The following is a 20,992-nucleotide window of genomic DNA, read 5'->3' on the forward strand; positions in this document are numbered from 1 at the left end:
AAGTCACCATTGGCATCATGATAAAAATCCCTGAGCAGTTTCCTTCCTCTCCGTCAACTGAGTTAGGAAGGACGCCTGTATCTTTGTAGTGACTGGGTGTATTGATACATCATCCAAAGTGTAATTAATAACTAAACCATGCTCAAAGGGATATTCAATGTCTGCTTCTTTTTTTTTACTCATCTACCAATAGGTGCCCTTCTTTGAGAGGCATGGGAAAACCTCCCTGGTCTTTGTGATTGAATCTGTGCTTGAAATTCACTGCTCGACTGGGGGACCTTAAAATATAATTGTATGTGTGGGGTACAGAGATGGGTAGTCATTCAAAAATCATGCTAAACACTATTATTGCCCCCAGAGTTAGTCTATGCAACTTATTATCTGACTTGTTAAGTACATTTTTACTCCTGAACTTATTTAGGCTTGCCATAACAAAGGGGTTGAATACTAATTTTTTTAAATTCTAAAAACATAATTCCACTTTGACATTATGGGATATTGTGTGTAGATCAGTGACACAAAATCTAAATTCAATCAATTTTAAAATCAGGCTGTAACACAACAGAATGTGGAAAAAAGTCAAAGGGTGTGAATACTTTCTGAAGGCACTACATACTGTACGTGGCACAAGCAAGAATCAAATCCACAACCCTGGTGTTGCACCATGCTGAGCTACAGTGAGTGGACTAACACATTTAGAAAGAAGGTCATTTAGCCATATTGTCCTGTGTCCATCACAGTTCCAACTCACTCTCTGCATCTATCTATCCTCTTCCTCTCCCTCCTGTCTTCGACAGCTGGTTGACTTGGGTGGCAGGTTGACTTGAGAGAGAAAGAATGGGTGGCAGGTAGCATAGTGATTAAGTTCGTTGGGCCAGTAACTGAAAGGCCGCTGGTTCGAATCCCCGAGCCGGCTAAGTGAAAAATCTGTCGATGTGCCCAAGACACTTAACCCTAATTGCTCCTGTAAGTCTCTCTGGAGAAGAGTGTCTGCTAAATGACAAAAATGTAAAAAGAGAGAGGAAGACAGAGGGTGTGTGTGTGTGTGTGTGTGTGTGTGTGTGTGTGTGACAGAGCGATTGGGTTACCAGGTGATGACCTCGTTTAGACACCTGCCACCTTCAGCAGAGATTAACACAGAAACCCTTCGCATGCACGCACACACATACACTTGGCAGTGAAACCGAGTTTCAGCGGGACCAGTATCTTAATCCTGTCAAGGTAAACTAAGGTAGAGTTAGGGGACAGAGAGAATCCTGTAACAGCGATGGTAGCTTAACTCAGCATACATAGGTTGGGTTTGTCCTAACAGAACTCGGCTGGGCAGACGTCTGTGCTCGCATACTCCCTGAAGACCTTCACTTGAAAAACGAGGGACAAAAGCACCAATATTACTGTTGTTTGTCCCTCTTGAGCCACTGTAGCAACAACATAGCCAGAAACACTTCTTCAAAATAGTCTGAATTTATCTAAGATGAATCAAGAAATGTGTCATTAATTTTGATGTTTTTGCCGAGGAGGTCTTAGTCATGCAGTTTTACATCTAACTAAGATGTTTGGTGCCGTATTTCTCAAGTGAAAAAATGTGCATGAAAACAAACACTTCATGTTCCCACTCCTCCTAGGAGTAGTACTGTTGACAAATCAAAGACGAAGGGGCGTAGACTTTGGCTACCGAACTTGCCTCGACTTGCCTCAAGAAAAAATTGTGTGCTCATGAATATCCGAGAAAAAAAACCTATCAAAGCTGCTAATTGAGGTATGAAACTCTGACGGCCCTAACGGTCTGATAGAAAACCACAGCTGGAGAACTATTGTTTTTATATGCCACTTAGCAGAGACTTTTATCCAAAGCAACACATAGCAGAGTGGGTGCATTCATTTGTTGTATGTACATGTGATCCTTATGGGAAGTAGAACCCACAACCTTAACGTTGACAGCGCCAGTCTTAAAGAGTCACCAAATAATAACATATCCGCTTATGTGTAGAATAACATATATGTCTAAAGAGGAGAGGGGTGGAAATTGACAAAAGTAGGGAGATGGAGAGAGGAGGAGGTGGATGGAGAGAGGAAGAGGAGGATGGAGAGAGGAGGAGGAGGATGGAGAGAGAAAATAGAAGAGCTGCAGCAGTCAGATGTATATCTGTATGTAGGAGCCAGCTGTTACACTAATCCACCAATCCAACAGGATTATAGACCACGTCACAGAGAGAGACAGAGAGAGAGAGAGAGAGACACAGCGACAGAGACAAAGAGAGCGAGAGCGACAGAGACAGAGAGACAGAGAGACAGAGACAGAGAGACAGAGACAGAGATGGAATCCTATTCCATTATATATGACTTTATGAAAGATGCATCAGACCGTGTGTTTGTGTGTGATGTCTTACTATTCTGTCTGCCAACAATGCCCTCAGACACTGTGTGTGTGTGTGTGTGTGTGTGTGTGTGTGTGTGTGTGTGTGTGTGTGTGTGTGTGTGTGTGTGTGTGTGTGTGTGTGTGTGTGTGTGTGTGTGTGTGTGTGATTATAGCCTAGCTGAATGGCTTGTTTCGCCAGGCCAGTAGGAGGGTGTGGCTCCTGTGGTCTTCACTGTTCTGGTGTTCCTAAGAAACTTTTCAAAAGGCTTCAAAAATGTGCTTGTGTGTGAAAGAGAACCCCATGGACCAAGCTTCCTTTGTGTGTGTGTGAGCGAGCAAAATAATGTGTGTGTGTGTGTGTGTGTGAGAGAGAGAGAGTTTGCGGGGAGGGAGGCTGAAGGACTTATAGCAAAGAAATCAATGGTGACCTTTAAACTTTTGAATAGATTGGCTGGCCAGACGGCAACACACACACGTTGATAGGCATCCCATTTGTCTGACAGAGTAATCAGAATCACAAGAGACACATATTATAAGACTCATATGATCTATTCATTACAGAAATGATTCAGAAAAGGGATAAAGGAGGAAGGGAGGACAACAGGGAGCAAAAGAAAATAGGGTAAGGAGAGAGAGAGAGAGAGAGAGAGAGAGAGAGAGAGAGAGAGGGGGTAGAGAAAAAAGGAGAGAAAGAGAGCGAGAGAGAGGTAAAAGTGTTTCATCTCTGATGCAGGGAAGGAAAGTATAATCAGTTCTCTGTAATTCAATCTGTAATAGAGAGAGGCTCCAACGTCTGTCTGTGTGTCTGTGTGTCTGTGTGTGTGTGTGTGTGTGTAATATAAATGATACATGTGACCTACCTCACATATCCAATACTCAGACACACACACACACACACACACACACACACACACACACACACACACACACACACACACACACACACACACACACACACACACACACACACACACACACACACACACACACACACACACACACACACACACACACACACACACACACACACACCTAGACTAACTGCTCCTGTTGATTGGTGGTTCAGAGACATTTAAACCCAATCAGTCACCAGTGTGCCTCACACTGATCCCTATTGGTCAATTAACTTTGAATTCCCATAGTGTACTAAGTTAAAACCATTATAACAGGTTATGACTGGGTTAAAATGGTGCTCTTAGGTTAGCAAATGCTTCTCTTGGTAGTCTCTTACCAGGGTTGTGTTCATTTGGCACAATACATGAGAAAATATTTTGAAACGGAAGCGGTACTATCTCAACTTATCTAATAAGAGACACTCATTTTCTTTTTTTAAATGTTTTTTTCCTGTTTAGTGCCTAATGAACGCTACCCATGTCTGAGCCCATGCTCAGACATGAGTACTATTTAAGTACTATTTATGAATGAACAATCTTCATGAGATATTAGCTGCACCTCAACAGATAATACTGGCACCCTTATCTCCCCCCCCCCCCCCCCCCCCCACCTAATCCTTTCCAGGTTGTTCTGTCCATTCAATCCCTCTCAGCTCTACTAAGCTCTTTAGAAACATCCGTTAAGCACCACTCTATCTTTCTACTGCTGACCCTTCCTACTGTACCTCTCCCTCTCCCTCTCCTCTCCCTCTCCCATCTCTCCTCTCCCTCTCCCCATCTCTCCCTCTCCTTCTCCCTCTACCCATCTCTTCCTCTCCCTCTACCCATCTCTCCCTCTCCCTCTCCTTCTCCCTCTACCCATCTCTCCCTCTCCCTCTACCCATCTCTTCCTCTCCCTCTACCCATCTCTTCCTCTCCCTCTCCCCATCTCTCCCTCTCCCTCTCCTCTCCCTCTACCCATCTCTCCTCTCCCTCTACCCATCTCTCCCTCTCCCTCTCCTTCTCCCTCTACCCATCTCCCTCCCTCTACCCATCTCTTCCTCTCCCTCTACCCATCTCTCCCTCTCCCTCTACCCATCTCTCCCTCTACCTCTCCCATCTCTCCCTCTCCCTCTACCCATCTCTCCCTCTCCCTCTACCCATCTCTCCCTCTACCCATCTCTCCCTCTCCCTCTACCCATCTCTCCGTCTCCCTCTACCTCTCCCCATCTCTCCCTCTACCCATCTCTCCCTCTCCCTTCCCACTCTCCCCTACCCATCTCTCCCTCTCCCTCTACCCATCTCTCCCTCTCCCTCTACCCATCTCTCCCTCTCCCTCTACCCACCTCCTCTCCCTCTACCCATCTCTCCTCTACCTCTCCCCATCTCTCCCTCTCTCCCTCTCCTTCTACCCATCTCTCCCTCTACCTCTCCCCATCTCTCCCTCTACTCCCCTCTACCCATCTCTCCCCTCCTCCCTCTACCCATCTCTCCCTCTACTTCTCCTCTACCCATCTCTCCCTCTCCTCTCCCTCTACCCATCTCTCCCTCTCCTTCTCCTCTACCATCTCTCCCTCTACTCTCCCTCTACCCATCTCTCCCTCTCCTTCTCCCTCTACCATCTCTCCCTCTACTTCTCCCTCTACCATCTCTCCCTCTCCTTCTCCCCTACCATCTCTCCCTCTACTTCTCCCTCTACCATCTCTCCCTCTACCTCTCCCTCTACCATCTCTCCCTCTACCCACTCTCCCTACCCATCTCTCCCTATCTCTCCCTCTACCCATCTCTCCCTCTCCCTCTACCCATCTCTCCCTCTCCTTCTCCCTCTACCATCTCTCCCTCTCCTTCTCCCTCTACCATCTCTCCCTCTCCTTCTCCCTCTACCATCTCTCCCTCTCCTTCTCCTCTACCATCTCTCCCTCTCCCCTTCTCCTTCTACCTCCCTCTACCCATCTCCTTCTCCCTCTCCCCTTCTCCTTCTACCTCCCTCTACCTCTCCTTCTCCCTCTACCTCTCCTCCCTCTACCTCCCTCTACCTCTCCTTCTCCCTCTCCTTCTCCCTCTACCTCCCTCTACCTCTCCTTCTCCCTCTACCTCCTCTACCTCTCCTTCTCCCTCTACCTCCCTCTACCTCTCCTTTTCCCTCTACCTCTCCTTCTCCCTCTACCTCCCTCTACCCATCTCCTTCTACCCATCTCCTTCTCCCTCTACCTATCCCTCCTCTACCTCTCTCTACCTCTCCTTCTCCTCTACCTCTCCTTCTCCCTCTACCTCCCTCTACCCATCTCCTTCTACCCATCTCCTTCTCCCTCTACCTATCCCTCCCTCTACCTCTCCTTCTCCCTCTACCTCTCCTTCTCCCTCTACCTCTCCTTCTCCCTCTACCTCCCTCTACCCATCCCCCTCTCCCTCTACATCTCCTTCTCCCTCTACCTCCCTCTACCTCTCCTTCTCCCTCTCCCTCTACCTCTCCTTCTACCTCCCTCTACCCATCTCCTTCTCCCTCTACATCTCCTTCTCCCTCTACCCATCTCCTTCTCCCTCTACCCATCTCCTTCTCCCTCTACCCATCTCCTTCTCCCTCTACCCATCTCCTTCTCCCTCTACCTCCCTCTACCTCTCCGTCTACCTCCCTCTACCCATCTCCTTCTCCCTCTACCCATCTCCTTCTCCCTCTACCTATCCCTCCCTCTACCTCTCTTTCTCCCTTTACCCATCTCTCCCTCTACCTCTCCTTCTCTCTCCTTCATAACTTGGCTGCTAATAACTTCTCTCTCTGAGTCTATATGCCCCCCATCCCCCCCTCTCCTTAATGTAGTGCGTCTGGTGAATGTGAGTCAGTCTGTCTGGACTCAGTATATCATCATATCACATGACAACTCCATTCAGCGGGGACAAGACAATATCAATCACACACACACACACACATCTCTGTGGCCTGGCTCCCTGCTGGTTGAGATTAGGGGTAATCCAGAACTGTTGGGATGAAAGATTAAGAATGAATTACCTGCTGCTAGTGAGACAGAGAGAGAGCGAGGGTGAGACGGAGATAGATTGAGGGTAAGACAGAGAGAGAGAGCGAGGGTGAGACAGAGAGAGAGCAAGGGTGAGACAGAGAGAGAGCAAGGGTGAGACAGAGAGAGAGCGAGGGTGAGACAGAGAGAGAGCGAGGGTGAGACAGAGAGAGAGCGAGGGTGAGACAGAGAGAGAGCGAGGGTGAGACAGAGAGAGAGCGAGGGTGAGACAGAGAGAGAGAGAGAGAGAGACAGAGAGAGAGCGAGAGGGTGAGAGAGAGCAAGAGGGTGAGACCGAGAGGGTGAGACAGAGAAAGAGAGACAGAGAGAGAGCGAGAGGGTGAGACAGAGAGGGTGAGACAGAGAGGGTGAGACAGAGAAAGAGAGACAGAGAGAGAGCGAGAGGGTGAGACAGAGAGGGTGAGACAGAGAGGGTGAGTATCATTCATGTCTGTGCGTGTATGAGAAGCCTGAAACTATGGACAGCCTGCATTTTTTATTTAACCTTTATTTAACTAGGCATGTCAGTTAAGAACAAATTCTTATTTTCAATGACGGCCTACAATCAGTGGGTTAAATGCCTTGTTCAGGGGCAGAAGGACAGATTTGTACCTTGTCAGCTCGGGGATTCATGCTTGCAGTGTGTGTATCACAGGAGGTTGGTGGCACCTTAATTGGGGAAGACGGGCTCGTGGTAATGACTGGAGCAGAATAAGTAGAATGGTATCAAATACATCAAACACATGGTTTCCACATGGTTTCCACATGGTTTCCATGTGTTTGATACCATTCCATTCGCCGTTCCAGCCATTATTATGAGCCGTCCTCCCCTCAGCAGCCTCCACTGGTGTGTGTATCATCCATTTCTGTCTCCTCATGCAGACAGAAATGTGTGAAACACACACACACACACACCGATCATTAACTTCAGTAGCTCATTCAGGCTGCAAACGCCTTGGAAAGAACCATCTAAAGACCTGGGGTTTAAAGGTTAACCCAAGAGGTTCTAGCACACACACACACACACACACACACACACACACACACACACACACACAAGCGTCTATAGCTACGTTTTTACTTTGCTTTGAAGCACAGAATCTATTCCCTATAATGCCAGACACTGAGTCCATATTCAAGGATGATCTTTTTCATTCAGGCAGTACAGTAATAGTTCAGATTAAGACATTAACCAATGAACTACGAATCTCCTTACAGCATTACACTTAGTTCTCTGTCAGAGTCGCAGAACGTAACATAGCATACAGATACGACATTACATTGTAATATGGTGCACTTGGATCTAAAAAAAAGAGCTTTTTCTTGTTTAAGGGTAATCTGTTTCTGTGGTGACAGACGGAGGCTGAATGTCTGATGGTTGTTCATGAGGATAAGACAGTGGTTCCACCTGATCAGGCCTCTAGTCTAATGTTCTATAACACACTATAGAACAGTACATTACATATAGTAACATCGACCACACAATGGGCAAGACTTGCACCTACACACGGTCATCTGTGGTCAAAATCTGATCCTTCTCCAGTAATGGAGGAAGAAGGAGGGATGGGAGACGTAAGGAAGGAGGGAGAGGGAAAAATAGGGGAGAGAGATGTACTGAGAGGGAGATAGATTGAGAGCAAGATGTAAATAGGGAATCTCTGCGATAGCGAGTAGAGATGTAAAAATGGAGGGCTGGGGAGGGAGAGGGGGAGTGAGGGATGGGAGATGGGGAGTGAGGGATGGGAGATGGGGAGTGAGGGATGGGAGAGGGGAGAGGGGGAGTGAGGGATGGGAGATGGGGAGTGAGGGATGGGAGAGGGTGAGTGAGGGATGGGAGATGGGGAGTGAGGGATGGGAGAGGGGGAGTGAGGGATGGGAGAGGGGGAGTGAGGGATGGGAGAGGGGGAGTGAGGGATGGGAGAGGGGGAGGGGGGAGTGAGGAATGGGTAATGGGGAGTGAGGGATGGGAGATGGGGAGTGAGGGATGGGAGAGGGTGAGTGAGGGATGGGAGAGGGGGAGTGAGGGATGGGAGAGAGGGAGTGAGGGATGGGAGAGGGGGAGTGAAGGATGGGAGATGGGAGAGGGGGAGTGAGGGATGGGAGAGAGGGAGTGAGGGATGGGAGAGGGGGAGTGAAGGATGGGAGATGGGAGAGGGGGAGTGAGGGATGGGAGATGGGAGAGGGGGAGTGAGGGATGGGAGAGGGGGAGTGAGGGATGGGAGAGGGGGAGTGAGGGATGGGAGATGGGGAGTGAGGGATGGGAGAGGGGGAGTGAGGGATGGGAGAGGGGGAGTGAGGGATGGGAGAGGGGGAGTGAGGGATGGGAGAGGGTGAGTGAGGGATGGGAGAGGGGGAGTGAGGGATGGGAGAGGGTGAGTGAGGGATGGGAGAGGGTGAGTGAGGGATGGGAGAGGGTGAGTGAGGGATGGGAGAGAGGGAGTGAGGGATGGGAGAGGGGGAGTGAAGGATGGGAGATGGGAGAGGGGGAGTGAGGGATGGGAGATGGGAGATGGGAGAGGGGGAGTGAGGGATGGGAGATGGGAGAGGGGGAGTGAGGGATGGGAGAGGGGGAGTGAGGGATGGGAGATGGGAGATGGGGAGTGAGGGATGGGAGATGGGGAGTGAGGGATGGGAGATGGGGAGTGAGGGATGGGAGATGGGGAGTGAGGGATGGGAAGAGACGGTTGTAGAAGGAGCTTCTGACCTCGTTCACTCCTCTGTCGGGACTTCGGCTAAATTATTCAAAAACACACACAGGAAGCCCCCCCCCCCCCCCCTCTTCTCAGACAAAGCTCAAAGGCCAAATCTACAAATACACACTTCCTGTGTCCAGAACATAACCCCACAACATATCAACACACACATGCACAAATCAAGACTAACAGTGAAATGATTACTTACGGGCCCTTCCCAACAATGCAGAGAGAAAATAAGAGAAATGATGGAAAACTAATAAAAGGAGGACTAAATACACGAGTACCAGTACGAGTTGATGTGCAGGGTACGAGGTAATTGAGGTAGATATGTACATAGGGCAATATGGCAAAAAATGAAAACACAAAGCAGACCAAAGTCTTTGGTCCTTTAAAAACCTGCTGTATGTAAGAGAGTGTGTTCTATAGTCTGAAAAATAAACACGTGACTCTGGATGACAACATGATGATGTTTGTTTTCAACATTAGGGCTGTTTTCCTAAAGAAGATAAATCCGCTTTGTGTTTTTTTTCTTCTTGGCACGACACTTACGAGTAACGCAATACTGGTAACCTCCCTAACAGGCAGGGATAAAGTGTCTAGGCAACAGGATAGATAATAAACAGTAGCAGCAGCGTGTGTGGTGAGTCAAAAGAGTTGGTGCAACAGGGTCAATGCAGATAGTTACAGAGCTAACCAATAGCTACCCAGACTAACTATTTAGCAGTCTTATAGCTTGGGGGTAGAAGCTGTTCAGCTTCCTGTTGGTTCCAGACTTGGTGCATCCTTACTGCTTACCATACGGTAGCAGAGAGAACAGTCTATGACTTTGGTGGCTAGATTCTTTAACCATTTTTAGGGCGTTCCTCTGACACCGCCTGGTATAAAGGTCCTGGATGGCAGGGAGCCCGGCCCCAGTGATGTACTGGGCCGTAAGTACTACCCTCTGTAGGGCCTTGCGGTCGGATGCCACACATACACACGGCTTGGGCGGTATCCAGATTGCCATACCTTCATACCGACATTGTGCCATACTGGGATATCCAGTAATACCAGCACTGAACACAAGGGGTGCTATTTTCAAACCCCACTGAGCCTCTGTAATCTAAAATCCCATAGAGAATGCTAACTAAATATTAACCAGCACATTACAAAAATGTTATAGTCTTTGACCTAAACTATTTTCAGGACAGACATCCCAGCTCATAAAGTTATACAAGTAAGTCATAAATACTACTCACAGTTTGCTGCACGCATAAAACAGATATTAGACAGCAAGGCTCTTGAGCCAGGAGGGGATTCTCTGCTATTGTCAAGCAAAGCTTGATTTTGGAAGAAGCTAACCACTTAGCTAGATAGCTAACTAGCTACTAAACTAGCAAACCAAAAGCACAACTGCAGAGCATTTAGCACATTTTAGACAGTTAACTTAAAAAGTGCAATATGCAGAAATCCTCATTTCCGTTTATGTGACAAAACAAGCAATGTATATTGTAGAGAATCATTGTACCATCTATACCGGTGTGAAATATATTTTCAATAACCAAAAATATTGTATTTTCAACTGGTAGATATGTACAGAAAGTACAGAAAGTAAAAGATGCAAAAAACGAAACTTAAGAACGGGAAGCATAGAAATAGCGCAACAGATCTACCGTTTCTTAGACTTGCTTTCAATGAGAATGACAGATCTATAACTCACATTTCGTTGTGAATTTGGTCAGGTCACCCAAAAAGTTATATATTACAGCTAATAGTTGTAAGATACCTAGCTGGCAAACATTTAGTTGTGTACTCTATACTGTAACTAAATCACCTGGTGCTTGCTGCACAACAGTGAGTGACTCACAAGGCTCCGGTTTCTCGTCGTTGAGTGCTTGTAAACAAACACCTCATGACTGGGGACTACCGGTAAGCTTCATAATGAAGAATTGTGAGAACGCAATCTTCTTTATCTCCTAGTGTATGGCACAAGTTGACTGCAGGAGTTTACTTAAGATGTAGCTACAAATATTAAAATGTATTAAAACAACTTCAAATGGTATTGACGGTAGGCCAGCATCCCGGAGTCGCCTCTTCACTGTTGATGTTGAGACTGGGGTTTTACGGGTACTATTTAATGAAGCTGCCAGTTGAGGACTTGTGAGGCGTCTGTTTCTCAAACTAGACACTCTTATTTACTTGTCCTCTTGCTCAGTTGTGCACCGGGGCCTCCCACTCCTCTTTCTATTCTGGTTAGAGACAGTTTGCGCTGTTCTGTGAATGGAGTAGTACACAGCTTTGTACGAGATCTTCAATTTATTGGCAATTTCTCGCATGGAATAGCCTTGATTTCTCAGAACAAGAATAGACTGACGAGTTTCAGAAGAAAGTAATTTTTTCTGGCTATTTTGAGCCTGTAATCGAACCCACAAATGCTGCTCCAGATACTCAAGTAGTCTAAAGAAGGCCAGTTTTATTGCTTCTTTAATCAGAACAACAGTTTTAAGCTGTGCTAACATAATTGCAAAAGGGTTTTCTAATGATCAATTAGCCTTTTAAAATTATAAACTTGGATTAGCTAACAACGTGCCATTGGAACACGCCTATGAAGATATTCCATAAAAAATCTGCCGTTTCCAGCTACAATAGTCATTTACAACATTAACAATGTCTACACTGTATTTCTGATCAATTTGATGTTATTTTAATGCACAGCATTTTTTGCTTTTCTTTCAAAAACAAGAACATTTCTAAGTGACCCAAACTTTTGTACATACATACACACGGTATACCGCCCAAGCCTAACGCACACACAGGGATCCATCCACATCCATCCATGTTATTGGTTACTGAGGTTAGAAGAATGCTAGTTGTCCCCAAGAGCCACAAACTAGAACACCCAAAACATGCCAAACATGTAATCTCCGTTATCCATTAAACCAGGGGTTCTCAAAGTTTCGGTTTTTTACATTTCATTTTTTTAAATATATTTCTAACAGATTAAACAAATTTCGGCCAAGGGACCTGTGGAATAAGTTGAGAAGGTGTAATAAAATACAATACGATGTAATATTATTAATATATAATTTATGTTCTTAACCCTGGGCAACATGGAGGTATATTGGGATATTTAGTATCCACACTGCTCCGCCAATTATCCATTCTTCAACTTAATAAGACGGCCTGTGGAATTGATATGAGTCAGAAACACTTATTCTAGTGTCAAAATTGACTACAAAGTGTAAATAGGATGATTTCTATCATAAAGTCAGTCTCTTCTAAAACAGAGTTTGAGTTTTGATTTGATGTCCAATTGCCCACTAACATTGGATGAACTGCTGCGGTGATTGCACTTTATTCAATAGGATGAGTGAGACAGACCTGCCCAGCAGCTCCGACTGTTTACATAAGACAACAGGTCGCACATTTAACTTGAGAAATATTGCCCCAAACACCCAGGTTAGATGTAAAATTGCCCAACTAAAACATCCTTGGCAAAAACGTCAAAATGAATAACAGATTTCTTGAGTTATCTTAGATTAATTCTGGGGTTTTGAAAACGTGAAATAGGCTTCCAGTGTCTCATGGGGGGGACAAACATTAACCAAACGTGGAATCGGTCAGGAAACACCTCCAAGACTGAAATGTGTTTTTTCTAATGAGTAAGAGAAAAACACACGTGCCAATCGACGTGTTCAGTGGCTCTTTAACACTTCTTGTATTCCCCTCCAATTTTTTGTTTTTTTTCCCTAAATGCACTGGAATTTAAAGCAAGAATCCTTAGTTGCTACATCGATTTTTGGTACGGAATACCACAGTATACCCATTGATTCTTGAAGAAAATAACTTAGAAATGCGCATGAGCTTAGTTCAATTGCCGTACCCCATCAGAACCCAAAATATCAGCTTGTTTTACTCCAATGTTTGTGAACAATGTAAATGTAAACAAACACTATATTGCCTCAAAACATGGTTAAAACTACAATTTTGATGTCATGGATGGTCATTCCTTGCATCCATAGATCTGTTTATGAATTTGAGAGTGGTTACATTTCTCCAGGCCAATCCCTCAGATTTTTACAAAACAGAGTAGAATTGCAGGAAATTTGCTAGAAAACTGCAACATTTTCTCTCTGATAATGTCACGCCCTGACATTAGAGTCTGTTTTATTCTCTATTTGTTAGGTCAGGGTGTGACTTGGGTGGGCAAATCTATGTTTATATTTCTTTGTTGGCCTAGTATGGTTCCCAATCAGAGGCAGATGTTTATCGTTGTCTCTGATTGGGGATCATACTTAGGCAGCCCTTTTTCCCACCTGAGATTGTGGGATCTTGTTTTTGTGTAGTGCCTGTGAGCACACCATTACTTTACGTTTCATTTGCTTCTGTATTTGTTTTGGTGAGTTTCATTTATTAAATCATGTGGAACTCTACGCACGCTGCGCCTTGATCCATTTCTAACAACGAACGTAACAGATGCCAAGAGGAGGACCTTTAAAATGTTCCTTTCCAGGGCCCGAGACTTGGTTCATCCGGCCATGCACTGTCGAAGTCATAGTAAAACTCCTTGTATGCTATTTTTATCTCACTTGAATTATGAGGGGGTCCCTGATGTATTTGCTAGCACAAAAGGGGTCCCCTGTCTGAAAAAGTTTGAGAAGCCCTGCATAAACGGTATCTCAAATGTTAGTCTACCTTTATCGCTCCTGCCTCTCCTGCTGGGAAGCTGAATTTCAGAGTTCCCTACAGGGCGGATCAGATTTCTGACCACACCCATCTGGTCTCCTTGGTAACCTAATTACCATGATCACTACGGAAACACGTGAGACAGATAGAGAGAGGCAAAGAGAGGAGAGGAAGGATACATGCACGTCCCCAAACACACATGCAAGGAAGAGAAGCAGACAACTGAGAAAGAATAGAGGTGAAATATGCATCACACACACACACCCAGTAAAAAACCTATATGTTTATGTGAGGGAGTGCCCTGTTTCTGGTTTATATTTATAGTGAAGCCCCAAAACAGAGATCCCAGAATGCTTTGTGGTTTTGGAGACAGTACGCTGCTGCTGCTGCTCTCTAATTTACAGTCCTGTTATAGAATGCACACGCACACTAAACACAGGGAGGTTGAGGGAGAGAGAGAAATAAAGAGAGGGATATAGATAGAGAGGGAGGTTGAGGGAGAGATAAAAAGAGAGGGATATGGATAGAGAGGGAGGTTGAGGGAGAGATACAAAGAGTGGGATATGGATAGAGAGGGAGGTTGAGGGAGAGATACAAAGAGAGGGATATGGATAGAGGGAGGTTGAGGGAGAGATAAAAAGAGTGGGATATGGATAGAGAGGGAGGTTGAGGGAGAGATACAAAGAGAGGGATATGGATAGAGGGAGGTTGAGGGAGAGATAAAAAGAGTGGGATATGGATAGAGAGGGAGGTTGAGGGAGAGAAAAATAGTGGGATATGGATAGAGAGGGAGGTTGAGGGAGAGAGAGATAAAGAGGGATAGAGATAAAGCTGTGACAGCAGCAGTAGTGTGGTTGTCATAGCGACGGCCATGGAGAGCAGGTAGAGCAGTGTCTCCTGGGAAATGAGCTACACTGGCCTCCCTCCCCCTTGCTCTCCATCCCTCTCTCCCACCATCCCTCCCTCTATTGGTCTCTTCACAGCTCTCTACATCTCACTTTGCGTACCATCCATTCATCTTCATTGTCGATTCTCTCCTTCTATTCATGTCTCCCTCCCTCCTTTTTCTTTCCTTGCTGTGCATCCCCCTCTTCCTTCTCTTGAGAATATGAGTGTGTGAGGATGTCTGCAGTACTGCCCAATTACTGAGGTTTGTTCTGTGTGTGTGTGTGTGTGTGTGTGTGTGTGTGTGTGTGTGTGTGTGTGTGTGTGTGTGTGTGTGTGTGTGTGTGTGTGTGTTAAAGAGTAAAGACTGTACCTCAAGCTGCTACATAGGCCCATCTGTAAGCATTAACACTAGCAACACACGAACACATGCACACCTTATACAGTAGATAGTGTGTAGATAGCGGCAGATGGATAGAGATGGGAATCTCCCTATCTGACACCAGACACACATTACACTGCAGCCCCTACATGGAGCAATTTTGCCTCTTGTGCAATAAGTCACTATTTCAGGTGAAAACACTAACCCTGGAGAAAAAACTACTTCTATCCCCACACCCTATCCTCTTCTTCTAACCCCTTCCCTTTCAGTATTTAGAGATCTGAAAATGACAGGCTAGGTGTGGGTACCATGGTGAAGTCATACCTCCATTAAGTATGTTGGAGGGTAGAGACATGTTATGAAAGGTGTTTCTTCTGGACCTGGGGCACCACCAGACAGTCCACCTTTTTGTTTTAGCCCTGCACTAGCACACCTGATTCAACAAAACCTTATTTGATTCAGGCGTGTCAGGTCAGTGCAGGGCTGGAACAAAGATGTGGCTTGTCTGTATGGTGGTCCCTCAGGAGCGCGAGGGGAAACACTGGTTCCACCTATTCACGGCTGTGTCCCATCACTGAACACTAGTACAATAGAGGTAAGGGGAGCTGAGGGGTAGGGGCTAGGGGTGAGACATCGTCACTACACTGCTTGTTATCATACCAAGCTCAATAAACTTATAAGGGTCTATCAGAGTACCAAACATGTACGCGTATGCACAGCAGTGTTCTAGAATATTGGACCGTTGGCATTCATACTTTGAATTCTCAGCTCAAGGAATTTCTCCAGCAGTCAACACATTGAAATGAATAGAGGACGCGTACCAGAGACGTGTTGGTTGAGAATTGTGGGGAGGTGCGTGTTGGGGCTGTGCGCCCCTCGCAGATGGTGGTCTCAGGGCCGCGTAGCTATGTCACAGTGGGGCGGCAGACTATCGCATCTCAGCGTCTGTGATTTTAGCTTTAGGCCAACACAGACCTACTTTAAGCCTATACACGTACAGACCTACTGTAGAGTATAACAGAGCTCTGGATATGAGCTGAGAGCAGTTTCATTTCCTACTACTGCAGTGGAACTGGCCCCAACCCTGAAAAATGTATCCTAGGCTACATAGTGTAGTATAGGTATTATTACACACTATGACCTATATACTGTATGTGAGTTCACGCTGTTATCTGTGTCCATACCCATCTCTGTATGTGTGCCTCTATACAGATCGATGTGTGTGGTAGAGTCTGTCCTCTAAAGGAGTGAGAAGGACCCACTTCCTGTGTCAAATTGCCTCTCACATTCCACACTCTCTCTCTATCCCCCTCTCTCTCACACTATTTTCTCCCTCCCTCCATCCTTTGCTCTCTATTGGGGGCTTGGTCTACCATTTCAGGCACAAGAAACTGATTCATTGCACGAACCAAACATGATCCTCAAAAACACCCCACTTCTCACACACACATACACACACACACTACATAAAAGCTCTCTCTCATTTCATACACACCACAAAAAAAGCTAGCACAAAAACCCTGGCAGGAAAAGACAGGCAGACACACACACACACACACACAGACACACATGGTCGTTGTGGGATGCAGCAGATGTCTGTGGGAAATTCACGCTTCATCTAAATTTACACGGCAGGAAATTACATCATGGCCTCATATCACAGGAAATAAATACCAATGCAGACCATCCACTAAGGATTGAACCAGGACACACACATGGTCAGTCATTCACTGGAGGCAGCAAAAGATCTGGGCAAGTAAGCCAATCTGTGTTGTGTGTGTGCCTTTGAAGGTGTGTGTGTGTGTGTGTGTGTGTGTGTGTGTGTGTGTGTGTGTGTGTGTGTGTGTGTGTGTGTGTGTGTGTGTGTGTGTGTGTGTGTGTGTGTGTGTGTGTGTGTGTGTGTGTGTGTGTGTGTGTGTGTGTGTGTGTGTGTGTGTGTGTGTGTGTGTGTGTGTGACTGTCCCCAGGGCAGGGCTTTCTTGGGTTGAGGACTCTACACAGTCTATGCAACAGATCCTATGGATCTACGTATTTTTGTGCGGCTGAAGTTTTGGAACGTGACCCAAACGGAGCTCCGTACCTCCGTTTGTGTAGACTGTGAAATCACTGTTGAGAGCCCTTTCCTGCGCATAGCTGAGATCACTGATGTATGTGTGATGTGACCTGTGCCAGCATGAGAAGCACACCTGCCTCCGTGTGTGTGTGTGTGTGTGTGTGTGTGTGTGTGTGTGTGTGTGTGTGTATCATCAGGGTCAGATTAGAGGGAGGTAGGCCGCCAACAGCACCGACTGACACAGTTAATCGTATGTGTGCATGCCTGCCAAAGGCTATGGCAGCCTGCGGTACCGGCCTGGTCATTCAGCTCTGAGCACCCGGCCACCTAGACACTCCCATTAAATAGGCTACTGTAGAGCCGGGGAAATACAAGGGATTCACACGTTATCACATACAGCGCCGTCCAAGACTTGTTGGACAGCGAAGTCAAACTTGTAGTTTGAGCTCTACTCCAGGAAAATGAATCCAAGGTCACATAGTGAATAAGAGGAAAAGTACAGAATGTCCCCTTTTAATGCTCCCAAGCGGCGCAGTGGTCTTAAGCACTGCATCTCAGTGCTAGAGGTGTCACTACAGACCCTGGTTCGATTCCAGGCTGTATCACAACCGGCTGTGATTGGGAGTCCCATAGGGCGGTGTACAATCCGGGTTAGGGTTTGGCCAGGTTAGGGTAGGCCATCATTGTAAATAAGAATGTTCTTAACTGACTTGTCAAGTTACATAAAAAACAAAATTGGGGGCTATTTTAGGCACTATGTGCTTTACCATTTTAAGCCAATAACACTTTTGCATCCAAGACGGACTGTATATGGACTGTATATGGACTGTAGATGGACTGTATATGGACTGTAGATGGACTGTATATGGACTGTATATGGACTGTATATGGACTGTAGATGGGCTGTAGATGGACTGTATATGGACTGTAGATGGGCTGTATGTGGACTGTAGATGGACTGTAGATGGACTGTAGATGGGCTGTAGATGGACTGTAGATGGACTGTAGGTGGACTGTAGGTGGACTGTAGGTGGACTGTAGATGGGCTGTAGATGGGCTGTAGATGGGCTGTAGGTGGACTGTAGGTGGACTGTAGATGGGCTGTAGGTGGGCTGTAGGTGGACTGTAGGTGGACTGTAGGTGGACTGTAGGTGGACTGTAGATGAACTGTAGGTGGACTGTAGGCTATATGAAGAATTGTGTTATCCTACTAAGAGCACAACGAACGACTTCTCCTGGTATGGAGGCACTAGCGGTTCTGTGCCCCTGTAACAACAATTTTGGACCCCTTGTGGCCCCCCTAAATGTGGAGTATGAAATAATTTCTACATACTAATTGTTGCTATCATTCTTTTTTTACATCCGTTATTAGACAGTGGCAACGATTATGATTATGAACATGTTTTTTTGCCTGCTAATGCCTGCAATGCAGTGAAGAAAACGATATGACAACAATAACGTCTAATGTAACTGGCCCCTCTAACAGTACAACTGGCCCCAGCTTGGCCCCCCCAGTTGAAATGGTCTAGAACCGCCACTGTATGGAGGATAAATTGGTACCGGCTGGTGAGGGGGTGCTGAATGCGTGTATGCGCGTGACGCACTAGTTGGTTCCGGGAGACGTGCGCATTCTTAATCAGTTCGCCTCGCGATTCCCGATGACATCATTCCCATCCCTTGCGCACCGCATCGCGTTTCCAACAGCCCACCCCTTCTTCACCACCACACACACACACACCCTCCGGTTACCAGAGAAGCCCCTGCGTTTTCCGGACAGGCCTCGTTAGCTCTCACCTCGGAAATAGACGCACGCACATAAAGAGGTCAACCCGGCAACCGATCGAACACCCCACCGTGTCCCCTCGCCGCAGTAGGCCTACGGACTCGAGCTTAATTACCGGGGGATGGAAGTGCCCTCGCGAATCAGACGCCCCAAGCAGTTAACCGAATAAAGACCCGTAATAACCTAAATTAGAAGGGACCCACTAATTACGCACACAACTCCTGAGTTCTCTCTGTGGGTGTGCGTAATTAGTGGGTCTTTATTCGGTTAACTGCTCTTTGGCGTCTAATTCGCGAGGCCTTTCTAAAAAATTAACCCCCGTCTCTGAGACACAAAGACCCGGACAGAGACTGGGGCCGCGAGCCAGACACGGGAGTCACGGGCGGCTCGCGACCAAATGTGGGTCGAGTCCAATATTTACTACCGATCACCGAGTAGCAGACACACACTGCTACTGCTGCCTCATTATCCACGAGCAACACACACAGGCAGGCACGCACACACACCAAAGATATAGTTTATCAATACCCTATGGCCTATGTTATGGAACCCTAGATCCCGGACCACGTTGCGACATGATACATCGGTAGAAATTGAACAATAGAATACAATGGACCCGGCAGACCAGTGCCCTTACCAGCGCGGAGTGAGCGAGCAGCGCGGCGAGGATCGTCATCAGACACGGCGGCAGCTTCATGCTGTGGATGGGGGCGCGAACCTTCACGGGGGAACAAGCGCTTCTCTCCGTAGGCAGTAGTCTCCAACTTCAGAGTGCTCCGCCCCTCCTCGCGAACATCCGTCTGGCGTTTTATTAATCCGTATCGGTAAAACACTAAACCAGCGTGTGTCCTTCTCCGGTAATGGTACCAGGCATAAAACGAGTGGAGATTCCTTCTTCCTACGATGGAAGCCTTTTTCTTTCTATTATTTTGTTCCCCTCTGTTGGAGCCTTTAGTGTTCAAGACCTGGTAGATATAGCCTACTACCGGGAGATGCCAGACCTCAGCTCTATCCTCCCCCTCTCTGTCGAAAGCAGGACGTTCCTTATTATGGCGACGCCGCTCGGCCTGGGAGAATCTGGCGTGGTGTGTGTGTGTGTGTGTGTGTGTGTGTGTGTGTGTGTGTGTGTTAGGCGGGGGGGGGGGGGATCTCCTCTGGCGGGCGAGGCGAGGATGCCCCCTGCAGCCCCGAATAGGCACCCACTGGCTGTACCCCGCCTCTCTCTCACACACACACAAGCGCATTCATACACAGGGTTGGGCGGATTACTTGAAAAAATGAATCCCTTAATGATTACAGTTAGGATTACATGAAATAAAGTAATTAGTAACGTAATCCTTTGAATTACTCAAAAGGAGTAATGTAATCCGATTACTTTTAGACCAAACATAGCCTAATTTAAATTTGCAGCGTTTAAAACTGTTGTATTTAATTTAGTAACATTATTTCCAATAGTGTAAGAACATAGAGAACCTATAATTCACATGTTCTAAAGTGTGAGCATACAGGCTACACAAGGTTTCAAAATATTGTCACGGTGGCCTATTCAAACTGGTTGAATGAATAGACACGGCTTCAAAACGTTCACACCTGGCCCACTGGTCACTCAAAGAAAAAACTAATGTCCGCAACTCTGGTATGCTCCCATGGTGATGTTATCAGACGCATAAAAAAAATTGCATTTTGATCCGAAGACATTTCAATCTTTATTGTGCGTCTGATTTAATCTCCATAGGAACAGTCTACCAGAGTTGCCGACATTCCTTTTTCCCTTCACGTTCTTCTGTCCTGCACCTGATAAATTGGATACGCATATGTTTCTGTTTTCCACTGGTCAATCACAGTCGTTTGTTCTCCATAAAGCTCCTGCCTTGCTTGCTTTGTAGACTATTTAGACCAACTGTGTACGCTGCAACCTGGACTCAGAAGTAGACGTAACATATAGTGAGGGAAAAAAGTATTTGATCCCCTGCTGATTTTGTACGTTTGCCCACTGACAAAGAAATGATCAGTCTATAATTTTAATGGTAGGTTTATTTGAACAGTGAGAGACAGAATAACAACAACAGAATCCAGAAAAACGCATGTCAAAAATGTTATAAATTGATTTGCATTTTAATGAGGGAAATAAGTATTTGACCTCCTCTCAATCAGAAAAATGTCTGGCTCCCAGGTGTCTTTTATACAGGTAAAGAGCTGAGATTAGGAGCACACTCTTAAAGGGAGTGCTCCTAATCTCAGTTTGTTACCTGTATAAAAGACACCTGTCCACAGAAGCAATCA

At 46.3% G+C, this 20,992-nt stretch overlaps 1 protein-coding gene across 1 annotated transcript in view; it reads right to left on the minus strand.

Annotated features, from left to right (window-relative positions):
* The window catches only part of sdc3 (syndecan 3), a 35,338-nt gene extending 15,564 nt beyond the window's left edge, over positions 1-19,774 (minus strand). Inside the window, exon 1 of the mRNA XM_014178121.3 lies at positions 19,347-19,774. Coding sequence (XP_014033596.2) covers positions 19,347-19,406 — 60 coding nt within the window. The 5' untranslated portion in view covers positions 19,407-19,774. The remainder of the gene's footprint in view (positions 1-19,346) is intronic.
* Between the last annotated feature and the right edge of the window lie 1,218 nt (positions 19,775-20,992).

The sequence above is a fragment of the Salmo salar genome, chromosome 27, assembly GCF_965601325.2.
Source record: "Salmo salar chromosome 27, fSalSal1, whole genome shotgun sequence".
In the NCBI taxonomy this organism is placed as follows: Eukaryota; Metazoa; Chordata; class Actinopteri; order Salmoniformes; family Salmonidae; genus Salmo; species Salmo salar.